This window comes from Eubalaena glacialis, chromosome 5 (genome assembly GCF_028564815.1).
Source record: "Eubalaena glacialis isolate mEubGla1 chromosome 5, mEubGla1.1.hap2.+ XY, whole genome shotgun sequence".
Classification (NCBI taxonomy): domain Eukaryota; kingdom Metazoa; phylum Chordata; class Mammalia; order Artiodactyla; family Balaenidae; genus Eubalaena; species Eubalaena glacialis.
Window position 1 is genome coordinate 34,717,541 of NC_083720.1, and position 20,489 is coordinate 34,738,029.

The window sequence follows — 20,489 nt, forward strand, 5'->3', positions numbered from 1 at the left end:
CAGATGAACCTGTTTGCAAGGCGGAAACAGAGACACTGACATAGAGAAAAAAACATATGAACACCAAGGGGGGGAAAGAAAGGGTGGGATGAATTGGGAGATTGGGATTGACTTATATACACTAATATGTATAAAACAGATAACTAATGAGAACCTACTGTATAGCACAGGGAACTCTACTCAGTGCTCTGTGGTGACCTAAACGGGAAGTAAATCCAAAAAAGAGGGGATATATGTACACATATAGCTGATTCACTTTGCTGTACAGTAGAAACTAACACAACATTGTAAAACAACAAAGTCCTTCTCTGTTAGTGATACACACTGAAGTGAACATAGCTTAGATGATATGGCCTCTGTTTTGCTTTAAAACACTGGTGGGGATGGGGTTAGGAAGTGGGGGGGGGCACAGAATATCTGGAATAGTATTGGCAAAATGTTGATAAATATACTGCACTCTTCCATTTACGTATATTGGAAAATTTTTATAATATAAAGTTTCTTTAAAAGTTTAATATCACCCAGCATGGCAGAGACATTTCTGGCTTTGACTTCCTTATAATGACAGATACACTCCCACAACTCTTACTTGCCAAAAAATTATTGGTCAGGCTTAGTCATAAAATAAAAATCTCAAAGGGAAATCTTTAAAGGAGAAACAGCTGGCTGGGCTCAAAGGAAACGTAAAAATCCGTTTTGACTTTCCCACTGGAAGATGCTCTCGGAGTTCTTTTCTGGACTCACGGTGGGTGGTTATGGTGCCTGCGGGCACTGGGATTTGTAAGAACTCAGTGATGAGGGTCCCATAGCTTTGAATATTAAAATGAGTCAGCAGCCCCAATTTGAGATTACCCTCCATTCTTCACAAAAAAATCGTAATTTTAACTTTTGCCAGACATAAAATAAAACTTATTTTATAGGGTAGAAGAAACTTCAAAAGCTATATCTGAGTGAAGTCTCTATTACCATTGGTTAAGTGTCTATTTGAATCATGTACCTCAAGTATATTTTTTGTTTTTGGAAACTCGCTCTAAGTATAGGTAGCCCAAAGCTAGAACATCATCTAAATCACTACTCATCTTTACCTTGAAATTATAGACGAAGTTAAGCAAAAGTATACCGATTGGCCTTTAAAATGTCAATATTTGAAGCACATCTTTTAATAGTTTTGTTCTTGTCCCTATTTAGACCAGTTAAACAAATTAAGTTTTCTTAGACCCTGGCCCAATCATCATTCATGGTTTTCAAATGCAAAATAACATAATTTAGGAAAGTTCTTAACATAGAATCTGACATATAGAAAGAAATTCTATTTCAGACAATTCTAGCCCAAAGCTAGAACATCATCTAAATCACTACTCATCTTTACCTTGAAATTATAGACGAAGTTAAGCAAAAGTATACCGATTGGCCTTTAAAATGTCAATATTTGAAGCACATCTTTTAATAGTTTTGTTCTTGTCCCTATTTAGACCAGTTAAACAAATTAAGTTTTCTTAGACCCTGGCCCAATCATCATTCATGGTTTTCAAATGCAAAATAACATAATTTAGGAAAGTTCTTAACATAGAATCTGACATATAGAAAGAAATTCTATTTCAGACAATGGCATTTATAGGAATCAAAGAAAAGCCTTCAGGGGAAAAATAACAGAGATGTATAATATTAATAAAAATTAAATCAATTACAAAGAATGTGAAATGTAGTTTGCAAGAAACTTCAAGAAATTTAAGTAAAACAAATGTCATTTTCACAAGAAGTTCTTTGGTGGTTTAGAAGTTCCAGCTACCAAGTCTAAGAGGAAGTCTGCTTTACAAAAACAAGGCAGTGTCACTGAATTCCTGAGAAAAATGCTATCACCAACATCAGCTCAAGATGCCTTAACTTTCATTTTCTTTCTGATTAAAGACACCTAAATACATTTTTTAAAAGGAGAAACAAGGGATGTTAGGGTAAATGGAATATTACTTTATACCTAAAGCAGTCAGTCACAAGTTTGAGTCATGTCTTACGAATCAGCAACTTCTACCTTCCAACCTATCATTTGTAAAAGTGGGTTGATGGCCTTGAGGTACACACCATGACACTTTGGGATCATGACTATCATAGAAAGCCAAGCCACACTTTCATATAAGAAAAGTAACTTTCCTAAATAGATTATTTATAGTTGATTTGCAACCCTCCCTACCCACCCCCAATGACCCAGCGGGAGAACCTATGTTAATATACAGTAAAACCATACCAGTTAGAGTAACAGTCAGCAAAAGGACAAACTTGGTTAGCAATGGATTGTTGCAATGAGCAGCACAATATTTCCATAATCTCAGTAAACTCTTTTGTAGTTTGGTGGACACAGAAGAAAGGTGACTAAAGGAAGAAGTGCAGGGACTTCCCCGGTGGTCCAGTGGTAAAGAATCCGCCTTCCAATGTAGGGGACGCGGGTTCGATCCCTGGTCAGGGAACTAAGATCCCACGTGCCGCGGGGTGACTGAGCCCGTGCGCTGCAACTAGAGAAGCCCGCGCGCCGTGACTACTGAGCTCGCGTGCCTCAGCGGGAGACCCTGCGTGCCGCGAACTACAGAGCCCATGTGCCCTGGAGCCCGCGCACCACAACTAGAGAAGAGAAAACCTGTACGCCACAACTAGAGGGAAGCCCGTGCCACAACGAAAGATCCTGCATGCCTCAACTAAGACCCGACGCAGCCAAAAAATTTTTTAAACTAAGAAAAAAGTGCAATATTAAAATTATTTTAGTACCGACTGTGAGTAAAATAGCTACAAAGGATTTCAGTGCAGCACTGTGAATTTTCCTGTATTCTTTTAATGATATACAAGAATAGCATAGCAGAAGGAAAATAAAAAATTAAGCTTTCTCCAAGTGAAGATGTAAACTTCCTGCAAGTAGATAAGGTTAAAAAACAAAAAACACAAACAAAACCATACCAGCACTTGGATGCATTAAATATATTTAACTGCATACCTTGCTCTCCTATTCCAAATTTTTATATTCCTGGAAAATAATGCCCATCCATAGCCACTAATTTCTTGATTATTTAGTAGCAGTAAAAGTGGAAGTGATTTTGATTATTATTATGGAAATAATGGACTAGGTTGCAGTGAAGTCAAAATCAGTTTGTTTCTACAGAACTTCTATAAATAAGCCTTGTATTTTTATGTTTGCTACATATAAAGTCCTTGACCTGGGAATCCTAAAGTTTCTCACCAAACTGTCTCAGATACTGCAACACAGAAGTGGTGTCAATACTTACTAATGTGGTGGCTAGGCACACAAAACAGTTGTCACTTGCAGTAAGCGGACACATAAATATTTTCAGGTTTATGGTATGGTTGAGTTTGTGGGTACAGACACGCAGATTTCCAGCAAACTGCTTCTAACTCATAGCTATACTGTCCGAAGGTACAAAATATTAGTACATGAAATTGCTTCGAAGTATCCATGTTAGCACTGGCAAATGCAAGTTCCTACTGCATGGCTGTGAAGCAGGCATTTTGATCCCTGTTTTGTAAATGTGAAAACGCAGGTTCAACTCTCTGCCCTCAAACCAACAATTAAGCTCTCCTAGCAGTGGAAAGAGAGGAGAGGCCTGGGATGCACTTACTCTTCATTCAGGGCACACCGACGATTGGTGAGCGTGCCGTATTTCCTCAGTGTCTCGGTGAGCTCGGAGTACAGTTTGTCAGCCAGAGAGAGTGGGATTCCTTCCCACACCAGGATGAGAATCACAATCACCGCAGCCTCGCAGGTGTGGCCAGCTCGCTCCCGCACCAAGCACAGTAGCTTCTCCTCGCTGCAGCTTCTGCGAACCACCTGTTCGGGTCACCGTTCCACCCCAACACCCACCACCCCAACCAAAACAAAACAAGGGTCACTTGCAGCAGATGAGAGCATTGACTGACGTCTGTATATTTTCTCAAGTCTGGGTCACAATTAGGGCGACATTTACCAGCGCCTGCAACTTGCCTTTTGCTGCCCATCTATAACGTCGGGGCTTACCCTGGGGTCAGAACTGGGAGAGATGCAAAAGCACTCGGGGTGTAGCAGACTCGACCCAGTACAGTGGGGACAATGCTCCCTGCACTAAAGCCAGAGCCAGATGGAAGACAAGCAAGACCTCAAAGTTCAAGGTCTTCAAAAATGGCAAGATAAAGATTAACTGCAGGTACTTGAAGGATTAAGGACCTCTTCCTCACATGCCGGGAAGAATTACACTTCTAGCAGGCACCTGAACAGACCTCCTCCTCACTATTAAATTCTTTCAATTAAATACAGTTTGTACATGATTTTATACTAATCTGCCTTTTTCTTAAGAGATGACACGTGATAAATAGAAGCAATATTCCTTTCAACTGGCATAAATGATTCTCTGATCTGATAACCCAATTCCCAGGGTTAGATGAATGAATCAAAATGCCCAAGACTGAAGACCAAAGGCCTTGTCAAGTCACACTTACCCATTTGGCAATAGGACATCCCTGAGAACTTTTGCCTTCTTTACCAGTATAGATGACTCTTTCAATCCTAATAGCTTTACCCTTCTGTCCAAACCTTAAAGAAATCCACAGAAACACACACACACTTAAAATTAGCAAATGAATCTAAGAGGCAATCAAAATATTGAACATTTGAGCATAATTTTACTCTATGGCCACATCCTGAGAAATGAATAGTTTATTTTTGAAAAACAGAACTAAGCCAAGCAAACTGGATAATAGACTTTAAGCCTTGTATTTCTTCAGTGTCAAAATATACTGATAATTGTAATGAACTATTTTGAAATTATATGATGGGTAAAAATAATGGGAAAGCTTATTTTTATACATAATTTCACAAAGCACAAAACTTTTTAAAGTTTGTTAAATTCAGTCTTCTAAGATACGTACTATTTGTCCTTTACTAAATCTAGTTATTTTAAAACTTGGGGAATCATAAGATTTTAGTTAGAACTGTTTCTCTAAGAATCTCTCATTTTTTAAAAGGCTGGCAAATAACTAGTATCCAGCAATTTTGAAAATATAGGATAATTCTAGAAATAGATTATATTTTCCCTTATGACCAAAGCACTACTTACTCCTTGCTAATAAAAGAGGGCACTTAGGGAAATTCACTATTTCTGCCAGGCTACTAGACGATTATTTAGTGAATTTCTATGTGCTAATTTAGAAATGAATAATTTGAATTTGGGGCAACAATGATATGGAATATGTCCTTGCTGCCCAGAATGTCTCCTAATGTATTTTAATGATAAAAATGCCTACCTCTTAAAGAAAAGGCACCCTAGCGTAATAACAGCTCAGAGCTGTGGATACCTATATGAAAGTCTCTCTCTGCATTGGTTATCTTGCTCGTAACAGTCTTCAAGTCTGCAAGATGACATGCAGGAGTAACTGTGTAGATTCAGGTAAGTACTTGCATACCTATGACTGACAGTTAAAAAAAAATGCAGCTATAAATAGAATCTGTCTCTATTTCTATTCGGTATATCACTCTTGCCCTCTGCTCATACTAATGGACAACTTCCTTCGAGATAACTACTCATTTATAACTCTAGGTGAATTTAACTCAATGGTTCCTTTCTTATACCACCTTTCCCCCCTTTTCCTTTTTTATCATCAAGTGGGAAAATCAGAGTGGGCGCTCTCTTTGCAGCCTGTGCCAGCACCCTTGTGCCTGGCAGGCTGGCTGGCTGGTTGGTTCTTGTTCATGCCTGGGTTTTCTGGCATCCATCTCAAAGTGGGCAGCCTATGCCAGCTTGCAGACTATTAGTCCTGTCAAATATTGTGACTCTCTGGTGAATAGCACAGTGTGTAGTGTTGGCAACCCTGGAATAGCTAAGCCTACTAATAATTACTCAATTTACAATTGTTTACTGCTTTGTATGTGAAAGCTGGAAAAATTCTGACATATACAAAAGGATAAACGTTAATCTGCCCTGTGCCTTTGCGTTAATTACCTTTCTTCCATGATTTCTCTAATAGCTGCCACATTAGGACCTGCTCCTAGATGGGTATAAAAAGGACCTTCATCTTTTTCAATAATTTGCTCTGTTGAGATAATAGAAGATTATTATTTTAGACCTCAATTATACTAAATATAAAGGCTACATCCACAAAGCTTATCCCCCACCTGTACATTAAAGGTCCTAAATGTGACTTTAAACATTTTTTTCCTTTAAAATGAGTAAACTGATGGACTAATCTATTAGAAAATGTGCCAAATAATTAAGTATATGTCCATTCTGCCTGTTGGATAAAAATATATTAAATTACATTTCAGATATGGGATAAGGAATTATTTTAAATCAAGTAAGTGGAACTAAATAAACAGTGAGGGAATTAGAATATATTATATGTAATATCAACTACAATCCAATTTTTTAAACTGAAGAAAAAAAAAATTACAGCTTACTAGAAGCCTGCCTGTTATTTGGATGTTAAAGGATTAAAAATAAAATTTCCTGTCCTATCTCACCCCCAGGATTTTGTTCAGTTTATTGTCAAGATACCTTTTTCTCCTCTCGTTTCCCCACCATATTTGATCACTTTGTTTTGAAAATAAGAACATTCAATCCAGACCCATATTGTATGCACTACTTTAGAACAACTTATGATGAGAGAAAATATTGAAGAGAGGGTCAGATAAAAGGAAGAGGCTCTTGTAAACTATTAAAGATGAAAAGTGGGGAAAAAAGGTTTGTGTGATAGGAGAAGGGTGTGAAGATGAATATAACTTACCCAATGTTGTCTATGACATGTGTGGCACATTAGGTCAGTGAGGCAATAATATTACCCACACACAAAGGGGCAGTATGGGTCTTCCCTCCATCCTTCTATAAAATGTGGAGTGTCCCATTTTAAGAGGAATAACATAAAGTGGGTGGACCATTAGCCACATTAGTTGAACGCTGGTTTTTACAAATGTCTTCTACTGTATCCAAGCTGAGTAGCTATAATTAAGATCTTCATATATATATATATATATATATATATATATATATATATATATATTTATATATATATACACATATATATCTGCATCAATCAGCAAAAAGTTTCCCTATTCCAACAGACCTATCATGCATCTTGAATTTTAACAAAAAGATGCTTGTTTAAAAAAAGAAAGGGAAATACCATATTTTCTATCAAAAAGATGAAACTTTTAAAGAGAAAATATCAAATATAAATCACACAATGTTTCAAATGTATACACGGAGAAAGGGCAACTTTATGAATATTCAGAACTTTGGCATTAAAATTTCCCCTAAGTCACCAAGACAGAAGATGATAATGTCCCCTTATCTATTATAAAAGTTAATCTTGTAAAACTACTAATACATTCAATCTTGAATTAAAAAATATTAAAAGCTCCTACATTAGTTTGCATATGGCAGTTATTTTCTCATTTTAACAAGGTGTTTTTACTGCCTGGCTATCTCTCCAGGAGATGATATACAAAGAGTTAACTAGATTGATTAGGCTAAAACAGATACCTTTATATTTTAAATGGTTTGAAGGGAGGGACAAATGAGCATGCAAAATTTTTAAATTTTTTTGAAAAACTGAATGTAAGTGAAGTTCTCTCTTGCACAGCACAAGCATCTGTAATTTAAAGACAAGAAATGTAAGCTTCCGGTTTTTATGAGCCTTCACAAATTGCTGCCAGACTCAAAATTTTTAAAAAGAAAGAAAAATCCCATATCTGAAGATACATTTGCTGATTCTGGATAAACACCATGTGTCTCAGGACATTTCTGGCACTTACCTACACATCTGCATGATGGGAAATCATACTGAGTCTTGACAGGTGTATCCAATAAATTTTTTATAGGAGTATCTAGTAATTTGGAAGGTGACTCTAAAAAATTATTGAGAACAGAACCAGCTGTTCTTTTGGTTGGTGTCTTTTCTGAGGAAGGCATTGCTTGCTGCTCTAAAGCTGGGGTGTGGCTATCAAGTTCTGCAGCAGTGGTTTGTCTAGTTAAAACTGTGACTGGCCCTGACATTTCAACTTTTACTTGCTTCTGTGATTTTAGAGCAAGAGCCTTATGGTCAAATAATGATTTGACCTGAAATTGCTTCAGATGCTGCTCCATGGTCTCAAGGATGCTCCGCTGCTGCATGTTATCACAGCTCGGAGGTGGAATCTCTTGCTTGGGTATCTTTTTCCACATTTTGTTTTCTGGCTGTGCTGACATGAGGCGCATACAGGCGTGGGGCTTGGATCCAGGTTCGACCTTAATTGGCCTTTGCATCTGACTATGGCAAGACTCGGCTTGGAGTTGTTGTGTTTGCTGCTGTTCTTGCTTCTGCAAAAGGTGCCACCTTAGAGCAGCATGCTTTTGGATGTCCTTCTGGGGCAGGGTCTGAATGTGACTTCCTGCCTGATTGGGCAAAGGGAACGCATTTGCTTGGTTTTGCATCAGGTACCTTTGCTGAGCGAGCTGTGCAGCTTGTTGACTAGACATATCTTGGTTTCTATTTTTATATCCCTGTAGAACTGAAGCTTGTTGAGGCTTCTGTTCTTGTTCTTGAAAGCACCTGTGAAGAACATCTTGCTTTGGGGTCACATTATTTGGAAAATATTGCATGTGATGCAAGTTTGGGATCTTGTTTCCCGCAAAGAGTTCAGAATTTACAGTCTGTTCTTTATTTTCTGCAACTACGTGTATATTGTTTGAACAAGAAATCTGCACTTCGCTTGCATTTGACTTCAAGATCTGACCATAGGGGGAATTTATACTATTCATAGTCTGTACTTGCTCCAGTCCCACTTGGGGATTATGAGTCTGGAACTCACTTGATTTTGAATGTTGATCTTCACCACGAAAGCATTCTTCTACTTTAATCTGGCTAAAGAATGATCCTTCTCTTTGCTGATCACTGTTGCCTTGGGGATGAGAAAAGGTCTGGGGCATTTGTTCTTTATTCTTCATCTGTAATTTTTGCTGCTGTTGCTGGTTTTGAGAGAGACGTGAAGTCTGGGATGGTCGTGTTTGTGCTGCCTGCTTATGAGGCTTATGTTGCGAAAGGTGTGAGTTTGAGAATGGGTCAGTCTCGGAAGCCTGTTGATTCAAGTGCCGTTTTAATGTTGGGGGCATGAGTTTCTCAGTTTGGGGATCTGGTCTTTGCTGGAAATGACACCTCAGGGCACAGACTGACTGTCTGTGAGCTTCGGGTGAAGGGTCTGTTTTGGAGAAGTGCACCTGGAGTGAGGGTTTTTGGAACTGGAGATGCTGGTCCACTGTACCTTGAGACTGCCCTTGATTCATCTCAGCTTGGTACCTTGGTGGCCTCTGCTCCGGCTGCATTATTTTCTGGGTGTAAGCTTGCCCTGGGAGCCCCCCAGGCATGTTGGAATTTCCAGTGTATTGTTTGGAGGTCATTTGATGGGAGGGGTTGGACTGATGATACTGAAGAATTGACCGCAGGGTTGCCTCATTACATTTTAGATGGGATTCTGCTTGACGATAGTGAGGGGCCTTCAATTCAATCCATCCTGGTTTCAGATAGGGCTGTGTTGGGAGCACAGGGTCTTGTGTTGGTTCCTTGTCTTGACTCTTGAAGAGCTCTTGCTCTTTGTGTCCCATCAACTGCTGGCAGTGATCCTGTGCATCTCCACTGCTACCAAGAATTGGTGGGTTATGTTTGAGATGTTCTGATAGTTGTCTTGTTTTCTCAGAACACAATGGAACCGTCATCGTCCCTGGAGTCCGTATGCCATTCTTGTTAACACAATAATTCTGAGGCCTTTCTGGAAGCATCGGAGAGGGGTTGGATACTTGTGTAGAGGGAGTAGGACTCTGGGATGGCGGTGCCTCGTGTTGACCCTCTATTTTCACTTCCCTTAAAAGAGTTGTGTTACTTTGGTTGGGGTAGTGATGGTGTTCTTCCGAAACTCCATCATTCAGAGTGCTTTTTCCTTCAGAAGGAAGCTGAGGAACCTGCGGAAGAGGAGGAGGGGGAGAAAGAAGCAATTGTGATGGTGGTGGTGTGGTAGTGGCAGAAAAGGAATCCTTTGTGAACACTGAGCTTTGCTTGAAGTAAGCACCATTCATTTCATTTTGCTTTAAATACCGTTCAGAGCTGCCACCAGGAGCCTGCAAATTGCTGCTGGAACCTGAACAGAATTCTTCACCAGATACTAGCTTTGTGGTTCCTTGGATGTTACTGTTTTCTGCCGGAGATGGGCGTATCTCAAAAACTGACTTTCGTTGTTCTGGTTTCTGAAAGGGACAGGTCCCTAGCATTGCAGCTGGTTTACTGGCACTATCGGCATCACAGCCCTCGGTCACCACTGCAGCTGGCTCTGGAGGCAGCTCAGAGTTCGAGGTCTGTGGGAAATTGATCTGCCCTGAGGTATGCGATGGGTGAGTGATCTCACAGGACAACTCATTAGTAGCCTGACTGTTAATGGCATGTATGTGAGATGTGGTTTTCTGCACCGCAATGGAAACACAATCTGGATAATATTGAGACAGTGTTTTTTCCAGGAGTTCACCATGTGTGTTTTCCATGGAAGAGGCAGAAACTGTAGCACCATTAGGCATTAGCACTGCCTTATTTTTAAGAAGTAATACAATGTTCTTGTCGTGGTAGTTAGCATTTTTCCCCTCCTGTTGGTTCAGAATCTGAAGCTCTGGATTTTCAGATCCACTGCAGTTATGTGATGAAAAACCAGTGAAATCTTTAACTTCATTTTCTTGGGCTGCAGAGCTAACAGATTCTCTCTTATCATCACTCACATCGGAGACATTTGGTTGACTGCTGCCTTTGCCTGGATTTCTTTCTTGGCTTTCCCCGAAGTTCTTTCTTTCTCCATTGGCCTTTTGGTCTTGTTTCAGTTTCTTGTTCTGATGGAGCCCAGAGAGAGAAGGTTCACTGACTGTGCGTTTTATCCCTCCATTTTGCAAACATCTGGAATACCCTCTACTTTCTTGTATAAAGTCCGGACTCACGCGACTATTCTGGCTTCCTTTCATGTGGGGTATTCCATAATAACTCTTGAAAGACTGCCACTTGGTGTCTCCATTTACTTCTGGATAAGGTTTCTTCGTTAATGGGCTTCCATTCTGGAGCTTTATAGCCAGAGGTTCTGTCTGGCAAATGGGAGAAGAAGATGGTATCAGGAATGGACTCAGTCTGTTGCCCTCAACATGGTTCGTTCTATCCTGTTCCATCAGGCTTGCTTCGGGGCCATCCACAAGGCTGCCCTCTGAATGAATTCTAAAGCGTATGGAAACAAAAATTAAAGTACATTAATATATATCTAACACTAACAGTACACCTTAGAGAAGAATCGTGGCATTAATAATACTGGAATTCCTAGACATAGCAAACTGTGATACTCTTTTTCATGTCTCGGAGTGACAACCAAGAGCTACTCAGGAAATGATTATTCTTGTCTTACCAGCAACTCTGAAATATTTATGGTCACAGTAAACAAAGATCAAAATCACCAGCTAATGTGGGAAGTTCATACTGTATTAGTAAATAGTATCAACTTCCTTCCTAAATAATTTTTTTTTGTCAAAATGCTAAAAACAATAGAGAAAGACGACCTCCTTTCTTTCTTCTCTAGCACCTTACATATCCAATCATTTGCTAAGTTCTATCAATTCCATTTCCTATGTATTCCTTGAATTATCTTCACTGCCACTTGGTAGCCAGATCTACATTATCTTGCTTCATTATCTACTGTAATAGCTTTTTAAAGATTTCTCCCGAGCCCAGCCTGTCCTCTCCCCAGTCCTTCAAGGATCCTTCAAACTGTTATCAAAGGGAATGTTCTAAAAGGCAAATCTGATGTCATACCCTTCTTAACACACTTTATTGACTCCATATTGCCTGCATTAGTAGTTCTCAAACTCTTTACCCAAATACACCTGGAAGATAAGGCACAGTCTCTGCAGTGTTGACATTCCAGGGGAGGGGATAGGGGTCAAAGTGTAGTTTATAAAATGCCTTTTCTAAGTGATTCTATATTTTCCTCTACAATATCTGGCTGCCTACTTCTTTTGAGAATTCCTGCCTAATATAAATGGTTTTTCATATGCAGGTGTCTATTTTTCTGTCCTCCTACTTCCTCCCACAGATTATACTCCAACTATAACAACAGCTTATAAATACCCAAACATTGTAAGCTGTTTCAGACCTCCATGCTGTTGTTTTATCTGCCTAGAATGCCTTCTTAGTCCTCTTATTGTGCCCTGTGACTCCTGTGTCTGGCTACAACTGTCTCAGATCACCTCCCCTAGAATTTTTTCCTTGATTTTCCAAAAGAATTACTCACTCCCAGTTTTATCCTGCTTTTTGATCTTGTATATGGTCTACTGCTGAGCATATCACATTCAACTGTATTTTGTTTACTCTCTCTTACTGGACTGTGAATTCCTTAAAAATATCCTACTCTGTTTATTTTTGTGCTTAGAGTGAGCATCCAATCAGTTTCACTAGATTGATATAAATTTGCTCATCTTGTGATCATTTCTTTATTCAGTCATTCATTCAAACATTTTTGAGATCAATACTGATGGAGATTTCAAAGCCCAAATGATAGGGAAAGCAGGAAGAAATGGGCACTAAAAAAGCAAAAATAATCCATTATATAAAGTGAATGCTGCCCCATTCATTACAGAGTCATGCTTTATTTTCCCACAGTTTTCTCATTAAATTTATTTTAAGGCTATAAGTAGAAAAAAAAATCAAGACTATTTTCCCTTTGGGCTATAAAAAAGCTCTATTAAAATAGCCACTGCTTACTAACCAAGACAAATGAAACAGAGGAAGAAACAAACACTGGGAAGCAACACTAAAGTTATCATTTGCAGAGAATAAGATTGTATACTGGCCAACTAAGAGAATCAACTGAAAAACTGTTACAGATGACAGTAAAGTAGCTAGAATAAAAATCAACAGCCTTGGTACCTAAAAGCAACAACCAGTCAGAAGCTATGGTGGAATAAAAAACTGTAATAGAAAAAATATTTTTAAAATACTAAGAATAAACTTAAAAAGAAATGTGAAAGACCTATCTGAATAAAACGTTAAAACAATACTGAGGGATACACAAACACAAAAACAAAACAAGTAGAACGATATAATATGTTCTTGTATAGTTGTCAAATTAATCTATTCATTTAATGTATTTTCATAAAAATACTAAAAGAATGGGTTGAGGAATTAAGAAGCTGACTCTAAAGTTCATGTGGAAAAATAAACAAACTGGATAACCAGGAATAATCTGAAAGAGAATCGTAATGGGGCTTGGGCAGGGCAGGAGCCAAATGGAAAGATATTAAAAAGCAACAAAAGCTCTACTGTACTTAAAACAGCTTGTACTTGCACATAAATAGATAATAGAGTGTTTATAAGACTAATGGAATAGAATAGAATGTCCAGAAATAGATTCAAACACACATAGAAATACAGTATGAGGTAATGATGGCATTTCAAATAAATATATTAGAACAATGGAATAGTTTTCTGAAAAAATGATACAGTTGGATCGGTCCCTTACATCTTATACCAAAATGTATTCTAGATGGATTTAAATTCTGAATATGGAAAACAAAACCCTAAAAAAATTAAAAACAGCCTGAGAAAACTTAAAAAAAATAATCTAATGGCTGGACAAGTTCTTTGTGACACAAAATCTAGAAGCCCTAAAAGATGAGGAAGTTCAATAAAATTTGTGCATGTAAAAATAAACCCATAGCAAAGTTAAAAGTTACATAATACTTAATATATAGGACTCATACAAATTGACAGGGAAAAGACCAACCATCAAACAGGAAAAATGAGCAAAGGACATGGACAGTTCACAGAAAATGAAATGCAAGTGGCTGTTAAATATTTTTAAAATGTCCATCATAACTTATAAAAAGAAATGCAAATTAAGACTGCAACAAGATACAGTTTTTTTTTTTCAAATTGGCAACGAACAAAAACTTTAATAATACACTACATTGGCAAGCATATGGGGGAAACAGACATGCTGTCGCATGGGTCTCAGGAGCCAAAACTAATACAAATACCATACAGGAGGATTTAGCAATATCTACAGAATTTCGTAGAAACTTCCTTTGATCCTTCAGTTTTAAACTCTCATCTAACAAATATGCACATATTTGTTAAACCATGTATGCACAGGGTTTTGCACTAGCAAAGTTTGGAAACAACCTATATTTTCAGATGAAGTATTTCCAAGTAATTAAATGAAATAAAGAAAGCTGCAGAACAGTATGTTTAAGAATGCCACAACCTGTACCTTTACAAAAATAAAAATAAAATCAGCTCTGGGAGAATATACAACAAACCGGTTATAATACTTTGCCTCCAGGAAAAGGAATGGAGAGGCTGGAGAATAGCACTGAGAGGGAGATTGTTTTTAACTGTGTCATTTTGGAACTTTTAGGCATGTATATTAATAAATAAAACTTAAATCAAAAGGTCACAATTCCCAATGACAAATAAAAATAACAGAACAAAGTGATATCTTTATTTCTGCTAGACCTACTTCCTTTCAAATGTTAAGAGATGGGCTAGATGTGCACAGTCACTAGTCACAAATGGCCATTGCGTCTTTGAAACGTGGTTAGTCCAAATTGAGATGTTCTGTAAGTATATATACATACTGGATTTCAAAGACCTTAGTGTGGACCAAAAAACATAAAATAACTCAATTTTTAAAAATATTTATTACATGCTGAAACAATGCTATACTGGATATAATAAGTAAAAAATATATCATTAAATTTCATGTGTTTCTTTTTACTTGTTTTAATGTCAGTACTGGAAAATTTTAAATGCGGTATGTGGCTTATGTTGTATTTCTGTTGGGTAGCTCTGAGCTAAACTAATACTAATAAACTAATGCTAAACTAATACAATAACCTTTCATAAAAAAAACCTTTAGTTTCCAGAATCATGAACATTGATTTGTAGTCTTTGATGTAAGGAGCTTCTCCAAAATCAGGGGCATTACCACTTTTCAAAAATTAAGAAGCATAGGAGAGTGGCCAAGATGGTGAAATAGAAGGACCCTAACATCACCTCCTCTTAAGAGCACACCAAAATCACAACAATCTGCAGAAAAACCATCCTTGAAAAAGACTGAAACCTACCAGAAAAGATCCTCTACAGCTAAAGACATAAAGACAGAGCCACAAAGAGACTGGTAGAAGAGGCGAACTCCCAATGTAATCAAATCCCATACCCCCCCAAGGTGAATGACCCACAAACTGGAGAATAATTATATTACAGAGGTTCTCCCACAGGAGTGAGAGTTCTGAGCCCCCCAGCCTGGGGGTCCAGCACAGGGAAGAGGAGCCCCCCAGAGCATTTGGTTTTGAAGGCCAGCAGGGCTTGACTGCAGGAGCTCCCCAGGATTGGGGGAAATAGAGGCTTCACTCTTAAAGGGTGCACACAAAATCTCATGTGCACCGGGACCCAGGGCAAAAGCAGCAATTTGATCGGAGCCTGGGACAGACCTATCTGCTGGTCTTGGAGGAACTCCTGGGGACTGGTGGTGGATAGAGAGGGGGGAATTCATCTGCATGAGCTCTCCCAGAGACTGACATTTTGGCACCAACACCCGGCCCCACTCAATAGCCTGCAGGCTCCAGTGCTGGGACGCCTCAGGCCAAACAACTAACTGGGTGGGAACACAGCCCCACCCATCAGCAGACAGGCTACCTAAAGACTTCCTCAGCCCACAGCCTAGAGAATGGGGGAAAATATTTGCAAAGGATGCAACAAGGGTTTAACTTCCAAAATGTACAAACAGCTCATATAGCTTAATTAAAAAAAAAAAAAAAAAAATCCCAAGCAACCCAATAAAAAAATGGGCAGAAGACCTAAATAGACATTTCTCCAAAGAGGATATACAAATGGTCAACAGGCACATGAAAAAATGCTCAACATTGCTAATTATTAGAGAAATGCAAATCAAAACTACAATGAAGTTTCACCTCACACAGGTCAGAATGGCCATCATCAAAAAGTCTACAAATAATAAATGCTAGAGGGGGTGTGGAGAAAAGGGAACCCTCCTACACTGTTGGTGGGAATGTAAATTGGTATAGCCACTATGGAGAACAGTATGGGGGGGTCCTTAAAAAACTAAAAATAGAACTACCACATGATACAGCAGTCCCACTCCTGGGCATATATCCAGAGAAAACTCTAATTCGAAAAGATACGTGCACCCCAATGTTAACAGCAGCACTATTTACAATAGCCAAGACATGGAAGCAACCTAACTGTCCATCAACAGATGAATGGATAAAGAAGATGTGGTACATATATACAATGGAATACTACTCAGGCATTAAAAAAGAATGAAATAATGTCAGCAACATGGATGGGACCTAGAGATTATCATATACTAAGTGAAGTAAGTCAGACAGAGAAAGACAAATATCATATGGTGTTACTTATAAGTGGAATCTTAAAAAATGATACAAATGAACTTATTTACAAAACAGAAATAGGCTCACAAACTTATGGCTACCAAAGGGAATAGCAGGGGGGTGGGGGTGGAAGGGTGGGGTAGGGGAGATTGGGATGTACACACTACTATATATAAAATAGGTAAACAAGGACCTAACGTATAGTACGAGGAACTAGACTCACTATCCTAGAATAACCTATAGTGGAAAAGCATCTGAAAAAGAATATATATATATGTGTGTATGTGTATAACTTAATCACTTTGCTGTACACTTGACACTAACACAACACTGTAAAATAACTATACTTCAATTAAAAAAATTAAGTAAGAAGCATAGACATAAGCTTAGATAATTCTTCATAGACTAGGTCAATTAGCTTTCTACACACTACAGCAAAAAATGCTTCCCTTTGGCAACTGTAAAATTGATTTACACATATACCAAACAAAATGTATTTACTTGTACATTATGTTGTTATATATTATATAAAACTTGTAGTCTCTGTATACAATATATATTGTCCTAATTTTTTAGATAAAAATATTTATATATAAAGTATTTAACACATTACTCTCTATTACGATCCATACCACATAATTTGGACATTCTTCAAAGTGTCAAGGGCAGAATTACAATGGATGGAGTTTGCAAATCTTTTATGAGCATAATAATAGCTTCTAAGAAGAATGAAGGTGACTTAAATGAAATTTTTTTCAATATGGAGTTTTAAACACAATAGCCATTTTTAAACACTAATTTAATTCTATTATTAGAACTATTCTGTCCATGACAGCAATTCCTTTACTGAATACAACCATCAGATGTAAAAAGTTAAATGGTTAACTTTTTCAGGGAGGACAGGAAAATTGTATATTATCTTTCCATTTTTGGATGAGGATAACTTGTTATTTGAGGATTATTTGTTATTGGTCTATGAATCTAATTCAGAATATTTAAACCAATAAAGTGCCATTTTAGAGGGAGAAAAAAGAAATATTTTCTTTGACTTCAGTATGGCCAAGCCACACTTTTTGTGTATACGCCCCAGAATATTACACAATCCAGTAACCTTCTTGCAACAGCACTCTTATAATCACCTAGTGCTTTTATACTGATATTGGAAGCATTATGTATTTTTAATGAAAAAAGAAAGAAATGAGACCTGTTCATTTTGACCACTGTAGAAATACTGAAAAAGCTTTCATGCTATAAGTTTTACAGTGTCTATAAATAGACAAAGTTTTTTCAAGCTTACAAAAGTCAATAATTTACATATAAGACAAAAAAATCTTCCAAGATAATTTTTTGTAGATATCTACCTGCTAATCTGTGAAAATAGAGTTAACAGGCTATTTTTACAAATTGAGGGGAATAGGGAAACTTTCTCCATAGTTTAACTACGTTTTTTTTTTTTTTGAATGAATGTAAATTTTTGCTATAGAGATATTTTTGTGTGGCATTCCTTTTGCTCCTCAGAGACTAAGAACAGAAATAGAGTTTTTATTCATTCATATCTGCTCTTTTACATGACTGATATCAGAAATATTTTGAATTCTCCTAATTGATTTGAGATTCAAATGAAATATCCTTCATTTTTTCCTACACTAGAGAACATATAATTAATATGATGTATAGTACTAATCAGGATACTATTCCATTGTGAAACTGTTCAATTTTTTTTTTATTGGAGTATAATTACTTTAGAATGTTGTGTTGGTTTCTGCTGTACCACAAAGTGATATAGCTATATGTGTACATATATCCCCTCCCTCTTGGACCTCCCTCCCCCCCATCCCACCCATCTAGGTTATCACAGAGCACCGAGCTGAGCTCCCTGTGTTATAGAGCAGATTCCCACTAGCTACCTATTTTACACATGGTAGGGTATGTCAATCCCAATCTCCCAGTTCGTCCTACCCTCCCCTTCCCCCCCCCCATGTCCACATGTCAGTTCTCTACATCTGCGTCTCTATTCCTGCCTTGCAAACAGGTTCATCTGTAGCATTTTTCTAGATTCCACATATACGCACTGATGTACGATATTTGTTTTTCTCTTTCTGACTTACTTCACTCTGCATGACAGACTCTAGGCCCATCCACATCTCTACAAATGACCCAACTTCCTTCCTTTTTATGGCTAAGTAATACTGCATTGTATATATGTACCATACCTTCTTTATTCATTCACCTGTCGTTGGACATTTAGGTTGTTTCCAACCTGGCTACTGTAAATAGTGCTGCAATGAACATTGTGGTACATGTGTCATTTTGAATTATGGTTTTCTCAGGGTATATGCCCAGTAGTGGGATTGCTGGGTCGTATGGTAGTTCTATTTTTAGTGTTTTAAGGAACCTCCATACTGTTAACAGTATTCAAATGTTTTTAAAGTAATGCCAGCTCTTGGAGGTTTGTATATGGTAATTTATACCAAATAAAATTGTAATATAGTTAATGCCAAGTAAATTTATATCTATAAAAATCAGGAGAGAGAATTTTCATTTTAGAACAAGACTCAATTTTTACAATAGGGACAATGACTCACCTACAAGGACACTGGCCAATCAAAACTAAGGCAGTAATATTTTCTTAAAACTGTTATGAAGTTTATATGCAAGGGCATAGGCAGAAGAGCCTTTGGTAAACCTGGAAAGGATGCTTGGTTAAGCTTACCCAGTGATGTTTTTCATGGTGTCAACACTTGATGTTATAGCATTTAGTTACAATTTTAAAATGAACAGCGAGCTTTTAACATATTCCTTAAGAGATGTTCTTACAGATGATGGCTGATTTCAAGCTATCAACCGCCAGCTCACAGAATTCCTGAAAACTTCACAGTCTGCTCTTGCAAACTGTTAAGAGCTGCTTCTAGGTACACTACTGTTAGGGCTACCAAAATATTAACAAATCACATTTCTTTCTTTTCTTCTTTTTTGGAAATAGAATGAAAGTTCCCCAGGAACAAATACATGCCATATTAGTTGGGTAGTCTTCCTTGTTTCCAGAATAGTAGTGGACAAAGCGCTCTTGCCCATAGAATTACTGAACAGCATTTTAAACTTTTGGGAGGCTAAGAAATTTTAAAATTACTTATTCAAAATGAGTGATAAATGTGAAGTTCATGGTTGTAACAATGTACAAAACATTTCAGAGCATAAGAAAGAATCTAGTTTCACTCTCTCATTTTACAGATGTAAAAACTGAGCAATTTGCTCAAGTTAGGCATCAAAATAATTGCTCCCACAGGGTCTAGACTGGCAGCTCCAGAGAAGCTCTTCCTGCCACATAATATTAAGAAAAATGCATAATTCAAGGAGTAGGTTTTATTTTGTTAATAAATTCACATTTTGCCAACATTTTAGTTTTTTTCAGGCTTAGATTAAAAAAATAAAGTATTCTTTTTACATATCTGTAAGACTGTAATTATTAGCATGATTAAAGACATTGTGCATGTATTTCATCAAAGTATTGTTTCTTTGTGTGAATTGGAATAGAACAAAAAAGAAGATGTAAACATTTAGTACATGGAAGTTGCCACAGAGTTATTCTGATTCCTTCCTTGCTACCTTTCTAGATTACCTTTTTAATTGACGCTGGGATGCTGATGATTTTTCTCTAAAATACCCGAGCACAATTTATAAATTTTCCCTAGTAATGTCATTGAGAGAACTGGAGCTCAACTTGCATTTCATTTGTGTATTCAGTCTAGCATCAGTTGAATCCCCACTCAGTGCAAGTGCTTTGGGGTGGAGCAAAGACAAAGAGGCACAGGTTCTGCACTGCCCCGGACTGTGGTTACGGTGACACGTTGTGACTGTTCAAGTGCCACAGGAGTACAGGAGAGGGGAAAAGCACTTCCAGCTGTCAGGGTCTGCATGACATCAACCCAAATTTCTCTCATGAAATTTAACTTCATTTCCCTCTTACCATAATAAGAGAGAAATACATGTCCCACTAAGTTTTAAAAGAATGACAATGAGTGTTCGCCAAACGTATCTATCAACATCAGTGAGGCAGAAGAA

General features: G+C 37.7%; 1 protein-coding gene across 4 annotated transcripts in view; it reads right to left on the reverse strand.

The window, feature by feature from the left end:
* Positions 1–20,489, reverse strand: part of TET2 (tet methylcytosine dioxygenase 2) — a 131,726-nt gene that overhangs the window by 27,532 nt on the left and 83,705 nt on the right. For 3 of the 4 annotated variants that reach the window (XM_061192078.1, XM_061192080.1, XM_061192079.1), the window contains exons 3-6: positions 7,781–11,241; positions 5,973–6,063; positions 4,474–4,567; positions 3,621–3,829 (exon numbers count right to left, since the gene is read on the reverse strand). In XM_061192078.1, coding sequence (XP_061048061.1) covers positions 3,621–3,829; positions 4,474–4,567; positions 5,973–6,063; positions 7,781–11,195 — 3,809 coding nt within the window. In that variant the 5' untranslated portion in view covers positions 11,196–11,241. Of the gene's footprint in view, positions 1–3,620; positions 3,830–4,473; positions 4,568–5,972; positions 6,064–7,780; positions 11,242–20,489 lie in introns of those variants that run through there. The other variant, XM_061192081.1, reaches the window with a different exon arrangement.